General features: G+C 42.3%; 1 protein-coding gene and 1 long non-coding RNA gene across 19 annotated transcripts in view; one reads left to right on the top strand and one right to left on the bottom strand.

Moving 5' to 3' along the window:
* Nucleotides 1-17,858, top strand: part of Bru3 (CUGBP Elav-like family member bruno 3) — a 578,576-nt gene that overhangs the window by 493,872 nt on the left and 66,846 nt on the right. For 16 of the 18 annotated variants that reach the window (XM_083058812.1, XM_083058829.1, XM_083058817.1 and 13 more), the window contains one exon: nt 11,174-11,222. In XM_083058812.1, the coding sequence (XP_082914938.1) occupies nt 11,174-11,222 (49 nt within the window). Of the gene's footprint in view, nt 1-1,909; nt 2,460-11,173; nt 11,223-17,776; nt 17,849-17,858 lie in introns of those variants that run through there. The other 2 variants (XM_083058814.1, XM_083058827.1) reach the window with 2 other exon arrangements.
* The window catches only part of LOC145949101 (uncharacterized), a 69,587-nt gene that overhangs the window by 19,259 nt on the left and 32,470 nt on the right, over nt 1-17,858 (bottom strand). The window contains exon 5 of the long non-coding RNA XR_014427543.1: nt 9,194-9,255. This is a non-coding gene — a long non-coding RNA (uncharacterized LOC145949101). The remainder of the gene's footprint in view (nt 1-9,193; nt 9,256-17,858) is intronic.

Below are 17,858 nucleotides of genomic sequence, written 5' to 3'. Positions count from 1 at the left end.
CCATCTAATTATTAATGGAATAAACTTAAAACAGATTCGAAAAACCGATCAAAAATTACACATAAATTTTCACATTAATTTCTCAAATGCTAACTTACTTACGCCCTAATTATATTCTGAAATTATAACAGTAGTGAAAATTTGTTCCTTGATTGATGCGCAATGTATTCCGACAATACTGCCTCTAACAAGAACGAAACACAGCCTCCATAAAGTGGATCACGCATTAAACAACCGATCAATGGTCGCTCTCGTCTATTATCGCTCGCTTACTACGGTGAATAATTTGAGAGAGACAGATCATTCGCATGATATACCCTACTACTACCGTACTTCGTTAAAGCCAAGCCCGTAGCCAACGATCATTCATCGTCGCATCTCATCCCCGATGCGAAAGCGGCCAAGCCACTATCCAAATCCGCCATTATCGGAACTCTTGCCGCCTCGGTAGGTACCTACTCGTGAAATCGTTGATGGCAGAAGAAGAGGAAGACGGATAAAAAGAGAAGAAAGGAAGGCATACGTGAACTAGGCAGGGAAAGCATACAGAGAGAGAGAAAGAGACGATTGGCAGATGGGAAAGAAAGACAGATATAGAAACGGCCGTAACATCGGAAGAGCCAGCAGCAATTTCCGGTGGCTTTTGTGCGCCCTTTAAAAACGCGAACTGCGGATGATGCCAGTAGGAAGTAGGAGGAAGGGAGATATGACGAGAGAGGGCTCGGCAGAGAGTTTCGCGAATGTACGTACGAGTGGTCCTTCTGGACCAACAAATCCCCGGAACGAAAGAAGGGAGCGAAGTCGAGAGGTTAACTGCGGGTCCTTTCGCGTTCTTCCTCTCCATTCGCGTACTTTATTTTGCCTCCTTTCGAGCGATGTGTTCGGATCCGAAATGCATCTCCTTACGTTTAAGCACTCGGCAAGATAAATTTTCGCATGAATAGCGGAATTAAGCCGGATCTCTCATACGTCGCTTACAGACATTTCATCTGGCTCCATCAAGCGGTGATTCTCCCTTCACGAGAAATAATGTTCGATGGTGACCTAATTTCATCGCGTGAGGAACACCGCGTAATATCGCAAATACGATCGCGGTATGCAAATTTTAATTCTGTTATTCGTGCTTTATTTTTCTTTTTTTTCTAATATAATGTGTTGTCTTCGACACGAAGAAAAAAAACAATATCGTATATTCCTACGTTAATAGATATCGCCTCATCTCATCTCGTGAAACAGACCCAAGTCTCGGAAAACGGTTCCCGATTACGGCTTCGACCTAGAACAGATTCCCGCCTACTGCCAAGGATGCGTGAAACGCGTAAGTGTATATACACATATACACATCTTTTCCAGGATAGAATCCCGGTCCTTAGTTTCGAAGCCCCAACTTCTCTCCTCCCGTGTCCTGGTTTTCTTTTCTTTTTTTTTTTTTTTCTTCAGGAACTACAAGCACGGGGATCCTAAAAACGCACACGCGCTCGTTTGATTGGCCAAATGTTATGGGGTTCCGCCGATATAGAAGGTTAGAAAAGGATGCCGAGAAAAAGACTACGATACCACGAAAGGCGGAGAGCCAAAAGAGATCGGCGAGGAAATGCGTAAGGCAGAAGAGAGATAATGAGACCGACATAAAGAGAAGAGAGAGAGAAACATATATCGGCTGCTTCGAGGGTGCGTGGGCTTTCTCGCAAAGGGTGCGTAGCGTTCGAAGAGGGGGACGCACGTAGGGGATAAGAGGGAGACTTACGAAGGGTAAGAGGAGCAGGGAGGTTGGCGGAAAAGGGGAGCGGGGGCAGACGAGGACAGAGGAGGAGGGGGATAGTGGTCGAGAGGGTGGGTAGTGGGGGATGAAAGGGAGAAAACTAGAGGGTGCGTGTAGGCCTGGGGAATCAGTCGCGGGCGAGCTGCGTTCGGGGTTTTATCTATAGCTCTGTCCCCTCTATCCCTTTCGCTCTCATCGTCGCGCTCGCTCGTCGTGCTTCTCTCTTCGCATGCATACGCGTGGCACACGCTGACTTATCTCGCGTACTTACGTATCTACGTATCAGCGTGACGTGATATCCGAAACAATCGCTTACGCTCAATGGAAAGAAAGAAAAGAAGAGATAATAAATGACGAGAAAACTTAGATAGTTTCTAAGATAGAACTTGTTCGGTGCCGAACTACTAGATAACGCGATACAATATTAATCCGGATCTTTCACGTGGCACGAGACACAACGTGTGATATATTACGACGTTTCGCGCAAACTCTTCGTTTCGCGCTGTGATAATTGTGACGCGCGTCGATTACGGTCGACCTCGTTCTAGCGAATTTGTTCGCGAAGGGAGTGGAAGTTTCGTTGGAAAAGTTCGCGGGTCGTGTTCCCGCCAGAGTACCACAATCATCCGCTTTTAATTGTTCACCAATGGTTCATATCTTGGAAGTGGTATCGTCGCGTCGGAACGACCTGCAAATGGTGAGTGCGCTTGCGCGAATAGTTTTAAATTTTCTCGACTACTCCACTTCTCTCCTAACGAAGGAGTAGGAAGGCGCACGTGTCATTCGGACGAATAATGTGTGTACACATTAAACATTCGTCACGTCACACATTGCCCGAGAAAACGCCCGCCGCGTTCCTCTGAAACTGATGACGAATCGATCGAACGACGCGGATTACGAGATGGAATTAGGCCCCCCCGCGGATGTCGGATTTCTTTCCGAGCCCCCTTTCCCTCGTCGCTCGTGATGCGCGCATCAGGATTCGAGTCACGTAGCCGCTTTCGACGTACACGAATTTCGGCATATGCGGAAATGCTGCACGGCGAGATCGTAAAAGCGAGACGTCCTCCACTCCCGAAGAGAGGAAGAACGTCGTGGAAGACGTCGGTCTTGACGGGCACGCGTGAAAATGCATATGATTCTCGCGAGTTTACGACCGGCTGTCGATTTCCATGGATTCCATCCTCGGTCCTCTGCCGCCTTCTCTTTTTCCCGTTGGTGCCTTATCGCGGGTCCCTTTCGCGTCGTAAAAGATCCTCGCTAGTTCTGGTGTATTTACGCGTGACTATTTCTGACAGCCTGCGCACGCAGACGTGGATGTGTAACGGACGCGTATCTATCTCCCATATGACGCACAGCAGCCTCTGCATGCGTAACGTTTACAATAACACCCTCGTCGCGCCAGTTCCCCTGCGGTTCCTCGCCGTCCCTTTGCATACGTAGCGGCAACACGCGAGCACGACATACGCGCGAATCGCGCTCGCACACCAAGATACGAGAGCAGCTGTTTCGATGCCGCGGGCGTGTCTGCGTTCGGGCATTCAGCGGTTTGAGAGGGGGGGAGAGGGAATCGCCACGCGTTTAAGTCTAATTAATAGCAACAACTTTTAATTTTACAACACTGTACGTGAGTCACTTTGAATATTACCACGAGCGTGCTTTCGAAGAATCTGTTGATTCTCCGCGCACTTCTGAGGAATGTGAATTAAATTAATTAAATAATTAAATATAATATTCATTAAGTAAAGTAATACTTTTGCTGATATACATGAAATATATATATATATATATATATATATATATATATATATATTCCGCGTGCGGTCATAACAACAATGAGATGAGATTAATTATTGCGTCATAAAAAGAGCAACGCAATCATATTTGATAAGCTATTCGCGGTTTACAAGATTCATTTTGTGCGCGAAGGAAACGAAAATCACCTATCAGGATAGCTGATGAATTTTTTAGGCCCCACCGTTTCGTTTGTTCGCGATTGGAGATTTCATCACTTCTCGCACATATATATATATATATGTCCACGGATGCGAGAACATTACGCGATTGTATCGAAACTCCGTTACGCGTCGAGGCACGTGACGAGTTCTCACGAGACGTCCGGGCTGAATGTTGACCCGGAGACGTGCATCAATTAATGCGGCAGCACACGTGAATGTGCCGACGCATAACGGCGTCGGTAATGCGGCCTGCTACATGGCCGCACAGCACATCAATCCTAAATCCGGATGCTGGCCTATCTCCGATAATAAACTGGCTCGTACGCGCCACCAGAGAACGAATACCCGGCCCAGTGTCCGGATATGCTTTACGCGCGATTAAAATTCCTGATAGCACACGAGCGCGCGAAAGGATTCTTCTTCATCGAATTCGCCAATTTGATCCGTTATCCATGTCTATCTACGGTAAATGTTACAGCACTTGAATTTGATTCGGGTTAATGTGTTCATCGATCTCGAGAAAATTGGAATTTCGTTGAGATTCAACATCGATTGAAAGTAATCTAAGGCAATGATTTAACGGGGGACGTTGAAAGATTCCGTCATGTTCGTTATTTAGCTTCTCTGCGCGAAATTCGTGACTCTTTTCGATCTTTTTTATCCTGAATTTTTCGTCGAAAATCTAGACTTTTTTTAGAATCACCCTTTTTGACGCTATTCCCACAATACGTCGGTCTCTTATGCACGACGGGAACATTTACCGGAGCCAGATCATGTAGAAGCAATGAAGTTTTCGATGTTGTTACGACTGTAACCCGCCGAATGGACGGCGATCGAAGCTCGGAATGGCGGTACGTGACAACGGAACCGCGTCAAAGAGCGCTGTAAACCGTCGAGGCAATCGCATCCCGCCTCGCGATTTTCCGAACGTTTGTGAGCCGCCTGCCACATCCAACGCCCCGGCTCGCTACCGCAGAGCCGTGACATAGAGAGGCGTATAACGTTTGACATTTAATGCGCGTCGAAGCATTGGCTTAGATTACAATCGACGAACGGCGATTGGCCCGAAGAGAAGGGGCGCGAAAGCTCACTCGACTCGAATGCTCTTTCGATTGAAGGGGGTAGAAGGGGATGGGAGAGGGTTATAGTAGTTGGCGCTCAAATATTTGTAGAGCGTTAGGGAAAAAAACTGATGGAGCCGAATAAAAAAAAAAAAAAAAGAAAAAAAAAGAGAAATTGAATAGGCGGGAAAGCGAATGCTTTATACCTCGTACAGGTACGATCGGTGCGCAAAAATGCGCCGACCCGGACCCGTACATCAGAGTATGGTTACGAAACGGTCAAAAAGCGCAAATTCCCGTTCGAGAGAAAAGGTTGCTTTGCCGCATCGTATCGTAACCCAGCAACACGCAGTAAAGAGATATAGGATAGCGATACGGCAATCGTTCGATTTTTCTACTTGCGCGTCTGAATTTTAGCGCGATGTCCCGGAAAAAGCACACTACCGACACGACGACTACCCGTGGAATTGGTTTTCTAAACTTGCGTTTTTATTTAACGAACACGGCGCAAACGCGATCATCCGCGTTCAAGGCCCAAAATGGAAATGTTACATGTATCCCTGTTAGAGTCAAAAGTGATTCTGTGTTCCTTTAGCGAAACAATTTGTGTGTAAAGTGTATCCGTACATAGCAATATTGTACATGCAAAATTGTGATCAAAGTGCTTTTTTTTTGTTTGTTAGAAACCGAATATCAATATAAGTGAATAGAATATCATTCAAACACAAAATATATATATATGCATATAATAAAATATTATATCAAGAATTTCGAGCTTAGAAAATGTCTTTTAGTAAATTTTTATTGAAAAAAAAAAAAATATTATTTTTATAATATACGATCTTATTACTCGCATTTAAATCATTTCGATTTGAATCTCGGGATCTTTGCTAACAATAAATACGCACATATGTGTTCTCTAGGGAGCTATTTTTAATAAGCTTATCACAGTTGACTATTTTGATTCTGTTGCTGATAAATGATCATATCCGCGTTAGTTTGAACGCATGGCCCGCGTACGTTCACCTTTATATGGCGTAGCGTTCAATCACGCGGCACTCTGTTCCTGACAATAAAACGAATTCTATTTATAATTACGAAACAGACGAATCGGCAGGTGTCGAGGACGCAGGTGCGCATTTATTCGGTTCTGCAGTGAATCGCAATCTGTGGGCTTCAATTGCGAGTTATCACTCGGCCAGAGACGCATTGTTTAACCGCGTCAAAAAGTGACGCGGATAACGCGTTAAGCGCGCGCGATACTGCCGACAAATTCGCTCGGGATTTGGACGAAACACAGTAGAACGAGTCAAACAATAGGGCGGCCCGCGCGATCGGTCGATTCTAGGCTAATTCAAAGAAACGCACGGGCTCTTTCAAAGGACCAGCAACACACACGCGAACGGAACGTCAAAATATCAATTGTCGAAGCGGCGGAATTAATTGCAGGTTGCAATTAATTTGCCAATTAGATCTCGACTGGGATCCATTTAGATGTAATCTGCTTGCTGGCAGCTCATCCTCTTTCCGCGTTCCCTCCACTTTGGTATCTCCCGTGCAGCATCAGATGCGAACACACAGAGAACTGGCATCCGCTTCGAAGCAGTCGACAAATTAGCCGTATTAACGGATACGACCGCGAACGCAGATTTCGCACAGTTTAGCATGCAGTTCTCCGCTTGATACCCACGCGAAGGATTATTCAAGTTAACTCGAGCCACTCGCGAGCGCACCCGTAGCAATTAGAATAACTGAATTATGTAACGAAAATGTCGAGAGAGAGAGAGAGAGAGTCCGCAGCCACCTAACCACATCTTCAGTACGCTTTGACGTCTTCGTGCTTGGTTGATGGAATCATCCGCAATAATATGCGAAGGGCCAATTGTAAATTTCGAAATGTATACAATGATACTACATTCACAAAAAAAAATTAATATAATCTAAGGTTAAACTGGATAATTATAATGATACTAAAGCACCATTCTTTTTTTCTCGAGGAGAAGCATAAAAATTATAAATATATATATATATTTCTTACTGAAGAGAGAGGGAGAGATTGGCGGAAATCTATGGCCCGTTATACGATCACAATTGGTATTAACTTGCCCAAGGGTAATCAAGTAATGAATACATCGCCGGCAAAGACCGGCGTATATAAATCATGCCGGCGGAGAGGATTCCGGGGCTACAGGGCGAGCCCTTATCTCCAATCAGTACATTGATTGCACGCAGGCAGGTCAAATACCGGCAGCGCCACTCGGCAGCTCGGCAGCCTGGCACGATAGCTTATTCAATTTCCGAAACGGCATTCACCATTCAATTCGGCGGTTATCAGCCTGCGTCCATCCCCTATCTGGATTTTGCCTAGCTTTCTAGAAAGCTGCGTGTAGTCGTCTCGAAAGAAAAGGCTCGGTTTATCAACGAATATAAATTGAGATATAAATTAAGATTTTTCTCAATATTTTTACGCAAATTCTCTCGAATCTCTCGATCGCAATCGATAAGATTGTTTGAAAGAAAATATTTTAAATTAGAAAGATCTATCGCTCTCTGTGTCGGTTCAATGACGCAAAGTTCTATCGCGAGCACAACACGGCATTAACATTCGGCGCATTTGTCACGCGCGTGGCTATCATTCAGCATCTACCGTTAGCGAGCACTTTCCCGCAGTGTACATAGATAATCGAGCTTAATTAATTGCTCGTGATGCGCGCTCGAGGCTCAGCAAACACATTTACTTATTACCATCCATCTTGAGCGCTACCTCTCAAGGGGATCGATTTTCCAAGTGCACGCGGCTGATGACACAAATTGCCAAAGGGTCGACGCTCGATCGTAACGCGATCGTTAAATAGAGGTGCGGCTTTTTCTCCGGCTCTCTCTCTCCCCTCTCCCTCCCTCTCTCTTTCTTCTTTCTACAAAAGCTTAATGACATTTCTCTGAAAACGTACTTGTTAGTTATCCAGCCTCCCCCAGCAGCGTCCCAAAAAGTATCAAAGTTAATCGCGAATCTAAAACAACTTTTATGCATGAGCCGGCCTCGAACTATATATGCCTTCGTCCGTCCGTTTTGCATATAATGCGTACGGCACGTGCGATGTTCCTCTCTCTGTGCGCGTGTTAACTTTAATCTAAAATTCCTTTGCGAGGGATAACGCGCGTCAACGTATTCAACAAGCGTCGCTGCCAATTAGTACGCAGAAAGCATCAACTTTCAATTTTAATAACTCCCGCAACATCCATCCCGCCCTCTCGCATTTGACATTTTGATAAACTATGTATAGAGCTTACTTTTTAATAACCTAATACATGTTTCAAAATGACAGAATTAACGTATATATCGAAAATATGATGATCTGCGATAACGTGCTTACTATTAATTGAGCAGACATGATCTCATCGCTCTAATTGTGTAACTACAATCATCGACGTTAACAACTTGGTTGCGCGATAGTTCATAGTCGGTCATATTAATCGGTATGTCCGATCGTCGAAGCACGGTCTGTCTGAGAGAAAATCTCGCTCACCTGATCGTTATTGACTGGTACAGGTTTCTCGGGTCGTAAGTGACATTTACACGATGCATTCAGCGTTAAACTCGTCCGGAGAGAAAAGGCGGAGAAACGGAGCGTCGTATCTCAGTTCCGGTATCTATACGGACGCCGGGTACCCCTGACAACGGGGCAACAACAAACGCCTAATGGCCAGTTCTCGACTCAAAGTTTAATTTCCTGACCAGCGGACAGTGCTTAAAGTGACCTTCCGTCTCTCTCTTTCTCTCTTTCCCACCCTCACTGTCTTGCCTGTCGTCGCGACCGCTTTCTCTCCTTCCGTCGACCCTCGCGTATGCTGGTCTCGAGAATCGCGACCGGACGTACAGCCGCCGCTATGAAATATTAAAGAGTTAATGGCGACCCTCCACACGGAATCGCGAGTAATTACCGCCTAACAGTCGCGTATCGCCGGATTAATCGATAGTGTGGAGTTTGATCCCCCGAGACGCTGTTAATTGCTTCTATGTTCGAGAAACGTGCAATCCCGCGTTTTTCTGTTCCTTCGTGACACGAACACGATGACACGTTGAAAACTTTTCCTCCTACAAGAGAGGCAGCGCGATATGTATAGACCGCGATGATACGATTGCGCTATATCGATCTCAGACAAGAGAACTCCATGAACCCGGAACACCCATGCTCGCTTGAGTTTGACGTATATACACCTCGTGCAATGTCTACGTGATCGTGGCACTGACCCCGACCGTAATGTCGCCCCTCTTTATACTCGACATGCATACGCGCGGAAAAAGTTTCGGGGTTATTGGATTCGTTTCCGCCTTACCATCCATAACATATTATATACGCACCCCCATTATCACTATAGAAATATTATAAAATAAACAATTTCTCACTCACCGACACGTGCAATAGCGAAGTTGTAGTACACAGCACAACACAGTTGTAGTACACATATTGATCTGAAAACAAAATATTTAAATTATGTATATCATATGTGTGTGTCGAATATTTCATAAACAATGCAGTTTAGAAAAAATATGTAAGCTAGAATATTTAATTAGCAAATTTTCGCTTTATTAATATTTTTTGACAGAAATCAGCTGATTTAAGCGTTAATTTGCTATTTAATTTTTAAAATAATAATATGTTATAAAAATTAAAAGAATATAATATGTTTTAAATAATGTGTTATAATACCTTAAACTCGATTAATATTTTTGACAGCTATCAGCTGATTTCTGTCAAAAAATATTAATCGAAGATAAGATATTACATATTATTTACACATTACTATTTTATGTCTATAACATATTACTATTTTAATGTCTATAATATATTTTTATTTAAAAATTTAATTAGTAAATTAACGCTTTAATCAACTCATTTCTGTAAAAAAATATTAATCGAGTTTAAATAAACTTTATATTATTTTTTTAAATATTTTTTTTTTTAATACAAAACCGAAGAATGGCGCGCGCTACAGCGCGCGCTTAGGTTGTTCTAGTAAAGAAAAAAATTAAAGATAGATTTTCGCATTTTTAGTTATATGCATCCTCGTTAAGAACCAGATTTCCCAGTTTATATATCTCACGCGACATTTTTTTCGTTATTCTTTTCGTCTTTTTTTTTTTTAGTCAATTATACGCCAAATTATATCTTCGTTACTAAAATATGGTGCTTTTAAATAAATCATACTTTATGCAATATAAAACATTGTAGTAATAACTATCGCACATTGTACATTGTTATAAAAATTTTATACTAATTAAAAAAAAAAGTATCAATGCACATAGTAACGCAGTAAACTACATATTTTTTAATTCTTTTTGAATATATTTTAATATAAAAAACTATAGTATAATATATGTAGGTATATCATTTCTTTTAATATCACCACAATAGCATAAATATATACGTATGGACGCATTACAAATATTCGAAATCGGGGAAACCGTCTTGCAGCCTTCTCGCGTTTGCGGCTGTCTAGTAATCCTCCGAGGAAAATTGGTCAGAGAGAGAGAAAGGATCTGCAAGGCCAGCAGTAGGATAATACTACTGTTGGAAACGTTATTCGCGCCAACGATGACACGGAAGGGGAGAAAAGAGGATGGGCACATTGTGGCGAAGAGTTCAAGACTGAGCGAGGTCGATGGAAGAAGGGGGTGGGTAAGGGGCAAGAGAATGGAAACTAGGATCGAAGTACGGTCCTGTGTCCCCCGCGTCATGAATCATGCATCCTCATCCCCTAGGAGCGAACTGGAACGCGCTGCGGCGGTGCGACCCGTCCGAGAAATAAACAATGTTATTTGTTCGTTGGGATCCCGACCCATCCACAGCGGTCCAAAGGACTTCTACCAGGACTGTGACGGAAGGACGAGTGGCGAGTCCCGTGCTTTCGTAACCCACAACCATGGGATGAGAGCCATCCAAGCTTCTCTCCTCTTCGCCTTGTCCTTCCTCGTGCGAGCTTCTGTGTCCCTCGTTCCATCTCTGTTCTCGTCCCCCTGCGCTCTCTACGCGAGCCCACGCGTACTCTGACAGCCAGGACTGTCAACGGCAGAGGAAGCTCTCGCAACCACTGATGGTGTTTGAACGGGACCGAAGTGACGCGAAGGACGAGCGCATACATGTCGGACAAATAACGATACTTCCGCTTTCTCGGCAAACTGTATATTTTTGTCCCCCCCTACGCTAGTTTCGCTATTCGTCTTCGCTTTTATTCTTCATACTCCACTTTCGTCCTCTCAGAAAGGAATGAAAGCAGGAAAGATAGAAAAGTCTGTGACTCTCTGTCTGTAAATATAAGAAATATTGTAGAAACCAGCGCCATTCTATTGCGACACCAATTAATATGTCGTATCTTTATTTCTGTTTCAGATGAACCGTCCTATTCAAGTGAAGCCAGCGGACAGTGAAAACCGCGGAGGTGAGAACAAGCAATCGATCCAATATATGTCTCGGCATCGAGAAAATTACTTTACTCTAATCGGATTATATATAATAAAGATTTAAAAAATGCTATATATTATTAAGTTTAGCTGAGCAATTATCGAAAATAATCATAACGTTATCGAAATAATATATTTCAATTTTTTATCCACAATATTTCCATTTCTACACCATACAAGCAAAAAGACTCGCAACACTAAAAAAATCAAAACTACACATAGCATTTTGTAAATTCATAAACAGTAACTAAAAATTAAATATTATACGGACAGAGATTCGACCTATAACGAGTCAACTAGAAATTAGTTTTTATTCTATACTGTAAGCATATCTTTTATCTAATAACTATGAGGAAAATAATTTTATTCTACGCAGTATGTACTCGGTGCCTTTAACAACGTTATATTCCATATCAATCGCATACAATCGTATACTGTGTAATAAACTACAGATAATCCGCTGTAATACTGACTCGCGATAACACGTTCGTCGTATAAAATTCATGCTCGTGCCGGTAGCGCGATAGACTCCATGATAATAAAAAATGTACCATCGAGTCGTGTGTTGATATTCATCGACTCGTTCTCTCTTTCTCTCTCTTTATATAGAGTTGTCGCGCGCGACTCTTCGCGCCCACGTCGTCGTATCTTTCCTGTACACACCATGCCCTCTTTTGCCAGAGACCAATTTTATTAATTACGTGAAATTTTACAGCTGGCGATGGTACGCGGTCGTCATGTTGACATTCGCTTATCGCCACGGTAGCCGCGGGTCATAAATTTCGCGTCACGGTAGAATAACGGGGGCTCGCATATGTATGACGAGACTTTAGATAATCGAGAGACAAATTGTCGATCGACTATCGTTTTTAATGAGTTGTCGCTTGTGTTATCGCGTGTGCTCGCGCTCGCGCGACCTACGCACTCGCTTCGTATTTCCTCCCGCTTGTATGATCGCGCGCGCGCGTCGTAATCCTACCGATCTATCCCATTTCGTCGGTGTTATTATTTGAAAAAACACGCTCTCTCTCTCCAAACGATGCAGCGCGCGCGAATGTTATAAAATTGTATCTCTTGCAAATCTCTGACGCTTTTTCCGTCTTTCGCTCGCTCGTTCGCTCGTTCGCCCATGCGCTCGATTCGACCCATGCGTTAATTTCTATAAAGCACCTCGGCAAATATCAGCTCGTATCATCGGAGCCACGATTTAATTAAAAATATGGTATTTATCTTTGGAGGCGGGTCGTATCCCCGATCGATACCGTTCCATCCGTTCTACGAGCCGCCATCGCCGAAGCTGCCGGCGTCGCTTCCGATGCATGTAAATAGCAGTAGAGCTCGTCCTGGAATTCCCGAAGGCTAAGAGCCGTTGGGGCCCCCTTCGTTACCATTCGCAAAGTCCTCGCCACATCGGGGACAGCGTTCCCGGCGAGCCAGCAACTACTCCGAAGTCCTTCGGATAGCCCTTCGTTTCGACGAAGGTGGCTAGGACTCTGGGGCAAGAAGCGCCCTGAGATAAAGGAAGAGAATGGAGTACACACATCCACGGAACGGACAAGAGAGATAAAGAAAGGGAGAATGAGAGAGATAGCGAGAGACATACACGGGAAGGAAGAGATCGAGGGAGATGCGAAGAGCGGCATTAGACCGGGATGCGCGGAAGAAGGTACCCACGAGCTACGAGGGTGGCAGAGGGGAGCAGATGAGGGGGATCGTAATTCATATGCTAATCTGGAGGAGATGCCATTGTAATCTCCGGTCGCCTGCCTCCGTGTGGCCCCACAAAGCCTCGGCTTGATGCGGATGCAGGAGTGATCCTGAGCGGGGGTTGCTGCCGCTTCTGCGGCGCAGTATATACCTATGTAGACGCTGTATCCACGTACTCGCAGAGTTCAATCAGGGGGTTACTGAACTTCGGCAACACCGTCGTCGAGCCACCTCCACCCTTATCGACATCGTCGTATCTATCCTCCGCCACATACGGTCGCTACGTACAAGATAGTTTCCGCCACTTCATCTTTGCGTCTCACTCTCTCTCTCTCTTTCTCTTTGTCCCCTTTAGGCTACCTTAACAACTATCCCGACGCGATCTTTATAGTCCTTCGTAATTGTTGACATGACCCTCATCGAGTTACTCAGCGTGAAACAGATGTTAATGACATCATGTAATTCGTTGGGATAACGCTTGGGATTACAGCCAATGTTTAGTTCGCGTAATTATAAGTCCGACATTGTGCGTAACCTACTCTAGGATGTCAAGACCGACACTTATCATCCGGGAGACGTCAACATTTATCAAAATTAAATTATTTCGCAGATAATAAATCATTATGTTTTACTAATCTCGCGTATTTCACAATCAGCAATATTATTATTAATATATCCGGTAGCAACCTTTACACCTATCTAATATGTTATTTCGATTTTTTATAGTGGAAATGCTAATTTAACGGAGGTAAATTTTGAAACTTTAAAAATATTCACGAGCTGATTATTGAGTTACAATATTTATTTAGTAATCATACTATTTGTTAATCAATTCTTATATTCTCAAATCTGCTAGCACACAGATATATGTTTGCTTCCTAATTGAATTGAATAAATTTTAATTTTTTGTGTCATAACAATTATTCAAAAAATTTCAAACTACTGATCATAATTAAGAATTAACAGAAATAACTCTATCAGTAGAGTGATTTCTAAGATCGCACCGCGCGAATTTATAGATAGTGCTTTAAATCATTCTTCTGTACTCATTAAATGTAATTTTTTAAATATCGTAAGCTATTTTTAGCGTACACGTGACAAATCGTATAGTAATCATATTAGAATGAATGAACACTTGATTCAATGAGTACAGAAGAATGATTTTAAAGCGCTAACGGCAAACTTTCTCGCGTGCGCATTTTTGAAGCTTCAAAATTGATCTCTGTTAAGTTAGCACGCTCACTATATAAAAAATCGACATAACATATGGAAGTCACTGCTAGATAATTCCTTACCAATGATATATTTTATTTTATTCCGTATATAAATTCTTTCTCCGTATATAAATTTGTTCGTACATAAATAAGTTTTGAAAATTTTGATTTAATATAAAAATAAATATACAGCTAACTCAAATTATTATAAGTAAATCAGATGTCAAAATCATTATTTTGTCGATTTTAAGAATTATTGCGTGAGAACAATGTGTCCTTAAGCAGGCAAAATCGATTAGCTTCCTTGAAATATCTCCCTATTGAAAGGATGGGAACGAAGAAAGGGACACGCGCTCCGTTAGTATGCATAAAATAGCAATTTAAGATAGCGATGCTTATACCGCTTCTCACTTCCAGCCATCGAGAACGGTTTCATTGTTTCATTTCAAGGAACTCATTCGCCTTTTTCCGCGTTAATGACTATGCCCTTTACGCCTGCATTTCGCAGTCTCTGTGCGGCTTAATTACATCATTTTATAGATTCCTTCTACAACGACTAGCAGGCGAGCGATGGCTTGGCAAAGTAATATCCTATTAGTGGTACAAAAGATAAATCGGGTTGTAATTGTGAGACGTTGCGGCGCTAAAACGTTCGGAAACTGCGGAAATAACTACCGTCCGCAACTTGTTCGGTAGTATCGCGCGTCTCGAAACTTATGCGTAAGATACCGTAAAATATTTGTGCAATCAATTCGTCCGATAAACCATTAAAAACAATTCAAAGAATACTTTATACCGAATTTCACTCTATCTTGAATTCTAAACGTTTATAAATTTAATATATCGAATATCTGTTTCAAACGCGCAAATTTCCTACGATTCCTCGGCTACAATTTTACATTTACAAGAGCTGCACATTTATCCTTTCCGATTCTTATCGAGGTAGTGTATGATCCGAGATACCTTCACCTCGGAAGTAACTTAACAGAAGTTAATCGTGTAAAGATCCGAGAATGAAACCCCTTCTCGAAACATTTTTCACGCATGTCGATGGTAAGACCTTGCGCGCGCGATAGTAGCGTCGAAGCAGCCGGAATTAAGTTTACAACGACGAGAACAGATTTGAGAAATGCGTATCTCGCGCGGAAGTTGGCCCGCCGACTCAGGGGCGGCCGAAGTTTCTACGACTGGATAAGGGTGGGTGCCGCTGTACCGGAGCTAGTTGAGCAAGTAGATAAGTTTCGATCCCTCGGCGAGCCACCTTTCTCCCACCGCCATCACTCGCCCTACTACTATCTCTTCTTCGTCGTAGATAAACGTATCCCGGAATATCAGGTTGGGGGCCCACGGCCGTCTTTCTCGCGTCTCTGCCAAGTTCGGCTCTGCTAACGTGACATGGACTGGTCCCATCTTAAATCCATCCGAGAGAAATCCTCGCGGATTATAAGAATCCGTCTCTGTATTTCTTCTACCGAGTAGAACGACGGATGACGGTACCGCCGTCGTAGAAGCAAGCGCGAAGTTACTTTAGTTGCGCGGAAGATGACGGAGCATGAAAACTACAAACGTACTTGTAAAACAACCTTGTTTAATGCAATATTTATTTAGAGAGAAATTTCGTAGAAGAGAATTTATTTTTTAATATCTATTACGTTTAACTTGATTTTATATTCCAATGATTGAATCTAGTTATGTGACCGAGTTTCTTTTCAAATTTTAATATTATAGATTTTTCTTTCTCATTTTCAATGTCTTATTATAAATTTATATCAAAATTATTTGGCATCTTCAAAGAAAAATATCTGAAGTATTGTTTTTACAGAGTGTAAAATTTACAGTTACAAAGAGAGTACAATTTTAAAGATTTATATAATTATAATCTCTCTTTTAATTATCTCTCTTAGAAATTTATAATCTTGATTCTAATATTCTGAAAAACGATGCTAAAAGTAATAACAAATATATTTTTTAAATTATTCTTTTAAACATGTATCAACTTACTGATAACTATTTATTGAAACAAACTTAGCGACGTATCGACAATAATTAATGATAATTCAACAAAATTTTTATTCGATAGATTCATGACTATTTAGAAAAATATATTCGTTGTCACAAATAAAACGAATGCGGTTTAAATGTCATCTGCGTCGCGTCGTGTTCAACAAAACGTTCGCTTTGTTCTCATCGTCCAGCGAGAGGATAATTTCCCGAGAGTTAATTCCTCTTTCGCTTCCGCTCGGAAAGTTGAAGGAAAGAGGACACGAAGGGCGCGTTAACACTTAGCTCCGACGACAAAGGTCCAATTCTTGGTCCCCACGGTATCCTGACGCGACAATAGGAGCGAACTCCCAGCGAAAAGTACCCGGGGCTAAGAACAGACAAGATATTCCCCGACGAGGAGAGAGCGGTGAGGCGCTGATACGCCGAAGGGAACCAAGGCGGGTGTTAGGCGGGTACGAAGATTGCCAGGAGGGAGGGAGAGCAAGGAAGAATCTGCGGAAAGCGGGGTGCAACGAGGCTGCAAGTCAGGCGAGAATCTAATTTCCCGAGACAAATCCTTAAATGTGCCTCGGAGCCCGACTATAAGGCGCGAGCCGAGGCATCTCTCGGAATGAGCTCGCGTCTAGCATCCGCGACAACGACCTTTAACTCGACTCGCCAATTTTGCGTCTCCATAACGTCTTCTCCTCCTCGCGAAACGCGTCATTAAGCTCATTCACGCGGGAAATGCGGTGGATCGAAAACGGAACGTCGCTCGAAACGTAGTCGCGATCTAAGCGGAAAAACATAAACTCTATCTGAATATCTTTCGCTCAAATATCGTGTTTGTCTGAACGCGTTACTTAAAGCTGTCGTCTCTTCTACAATTTAATTTGTTGACAATAAAGATTATCGAAAACAGTTCGAAAAAATTTGTAACAGATTCGCCTTCATCAATCATCGGAGTTTGCGAGAGATTTCTCAATTAGTTAAAATTAACGTATTGAATTGTTTATGGAAATAATTGGAATTTTATTATCTCAAATAGTATAATATTCAACTTTCAAATCTTGTTACTGATGTTATTATAATTCATGACAGTTTAATTCCTGTGATTATTATTGCAATTATTAAACTGATTCCATTGTATTCATGATTTAGTATTATATATGAAAATTAGATAATTACAATACCTAATTGTATTATCGCAATTAAATTAAAAAATTCATGCGTGATATTTAATAATAATCAAATATAGAATATCCATTCTAATGAGATTTAATCTAAATATATCAAGTGTAAAATACGTAAAAAAAATTTATTGATCATGTAGCAATCCATTATAAAATGAATTGGCAATCTGTAAGAAAGTTTACAAGCACTGACGCACTTAAAAATAATATTCTTATTTTAGTGATCATAATTTTTTTTTATAATTTGATAGGTTGTATTCATCAGTCAGAAGATCCATTCGAAAGAAATGTGCTGTACCATTTGCGAAAGAAACACACATCGATACGATTCCCAGCGAGTCTAAGATCGAATTGAATCTTGCGAGGATTCATATAGACGACGAATGGTGTATTTTGAGTCCAATGCCATTTCTTTGTTTCTGTTCTGTATTCCAGAGTGCATGATGGACGACGGGAGCATCAGTGCCATCTTCTGGAAGTAGGAGGCACCGGTGGCGGCCGCTGAAGGTAACTTCGA

The sequence above is a fragment of the Prenolepis imparis genome, unplaced genomic scaffold (genome assembly GCF_030444845.1).
Source record: "Prenolepis imparis isolate NDT839.2.m4 unplaced genomic scaffold, iyPreImpa1.0 SCAF_2, whole genome shotgun sequence".
Lineage (NCBI taxonomy): Eukaryota > Metazoa > Arthropoda > Insecta > Hymenoptera > Formicidae > Prenolepis > Prenolepis imparis.
Note: the sequence above shows the minus strand (reverse complement) of the source record. Positions and strands in the feature narration are given on the sequence as shown.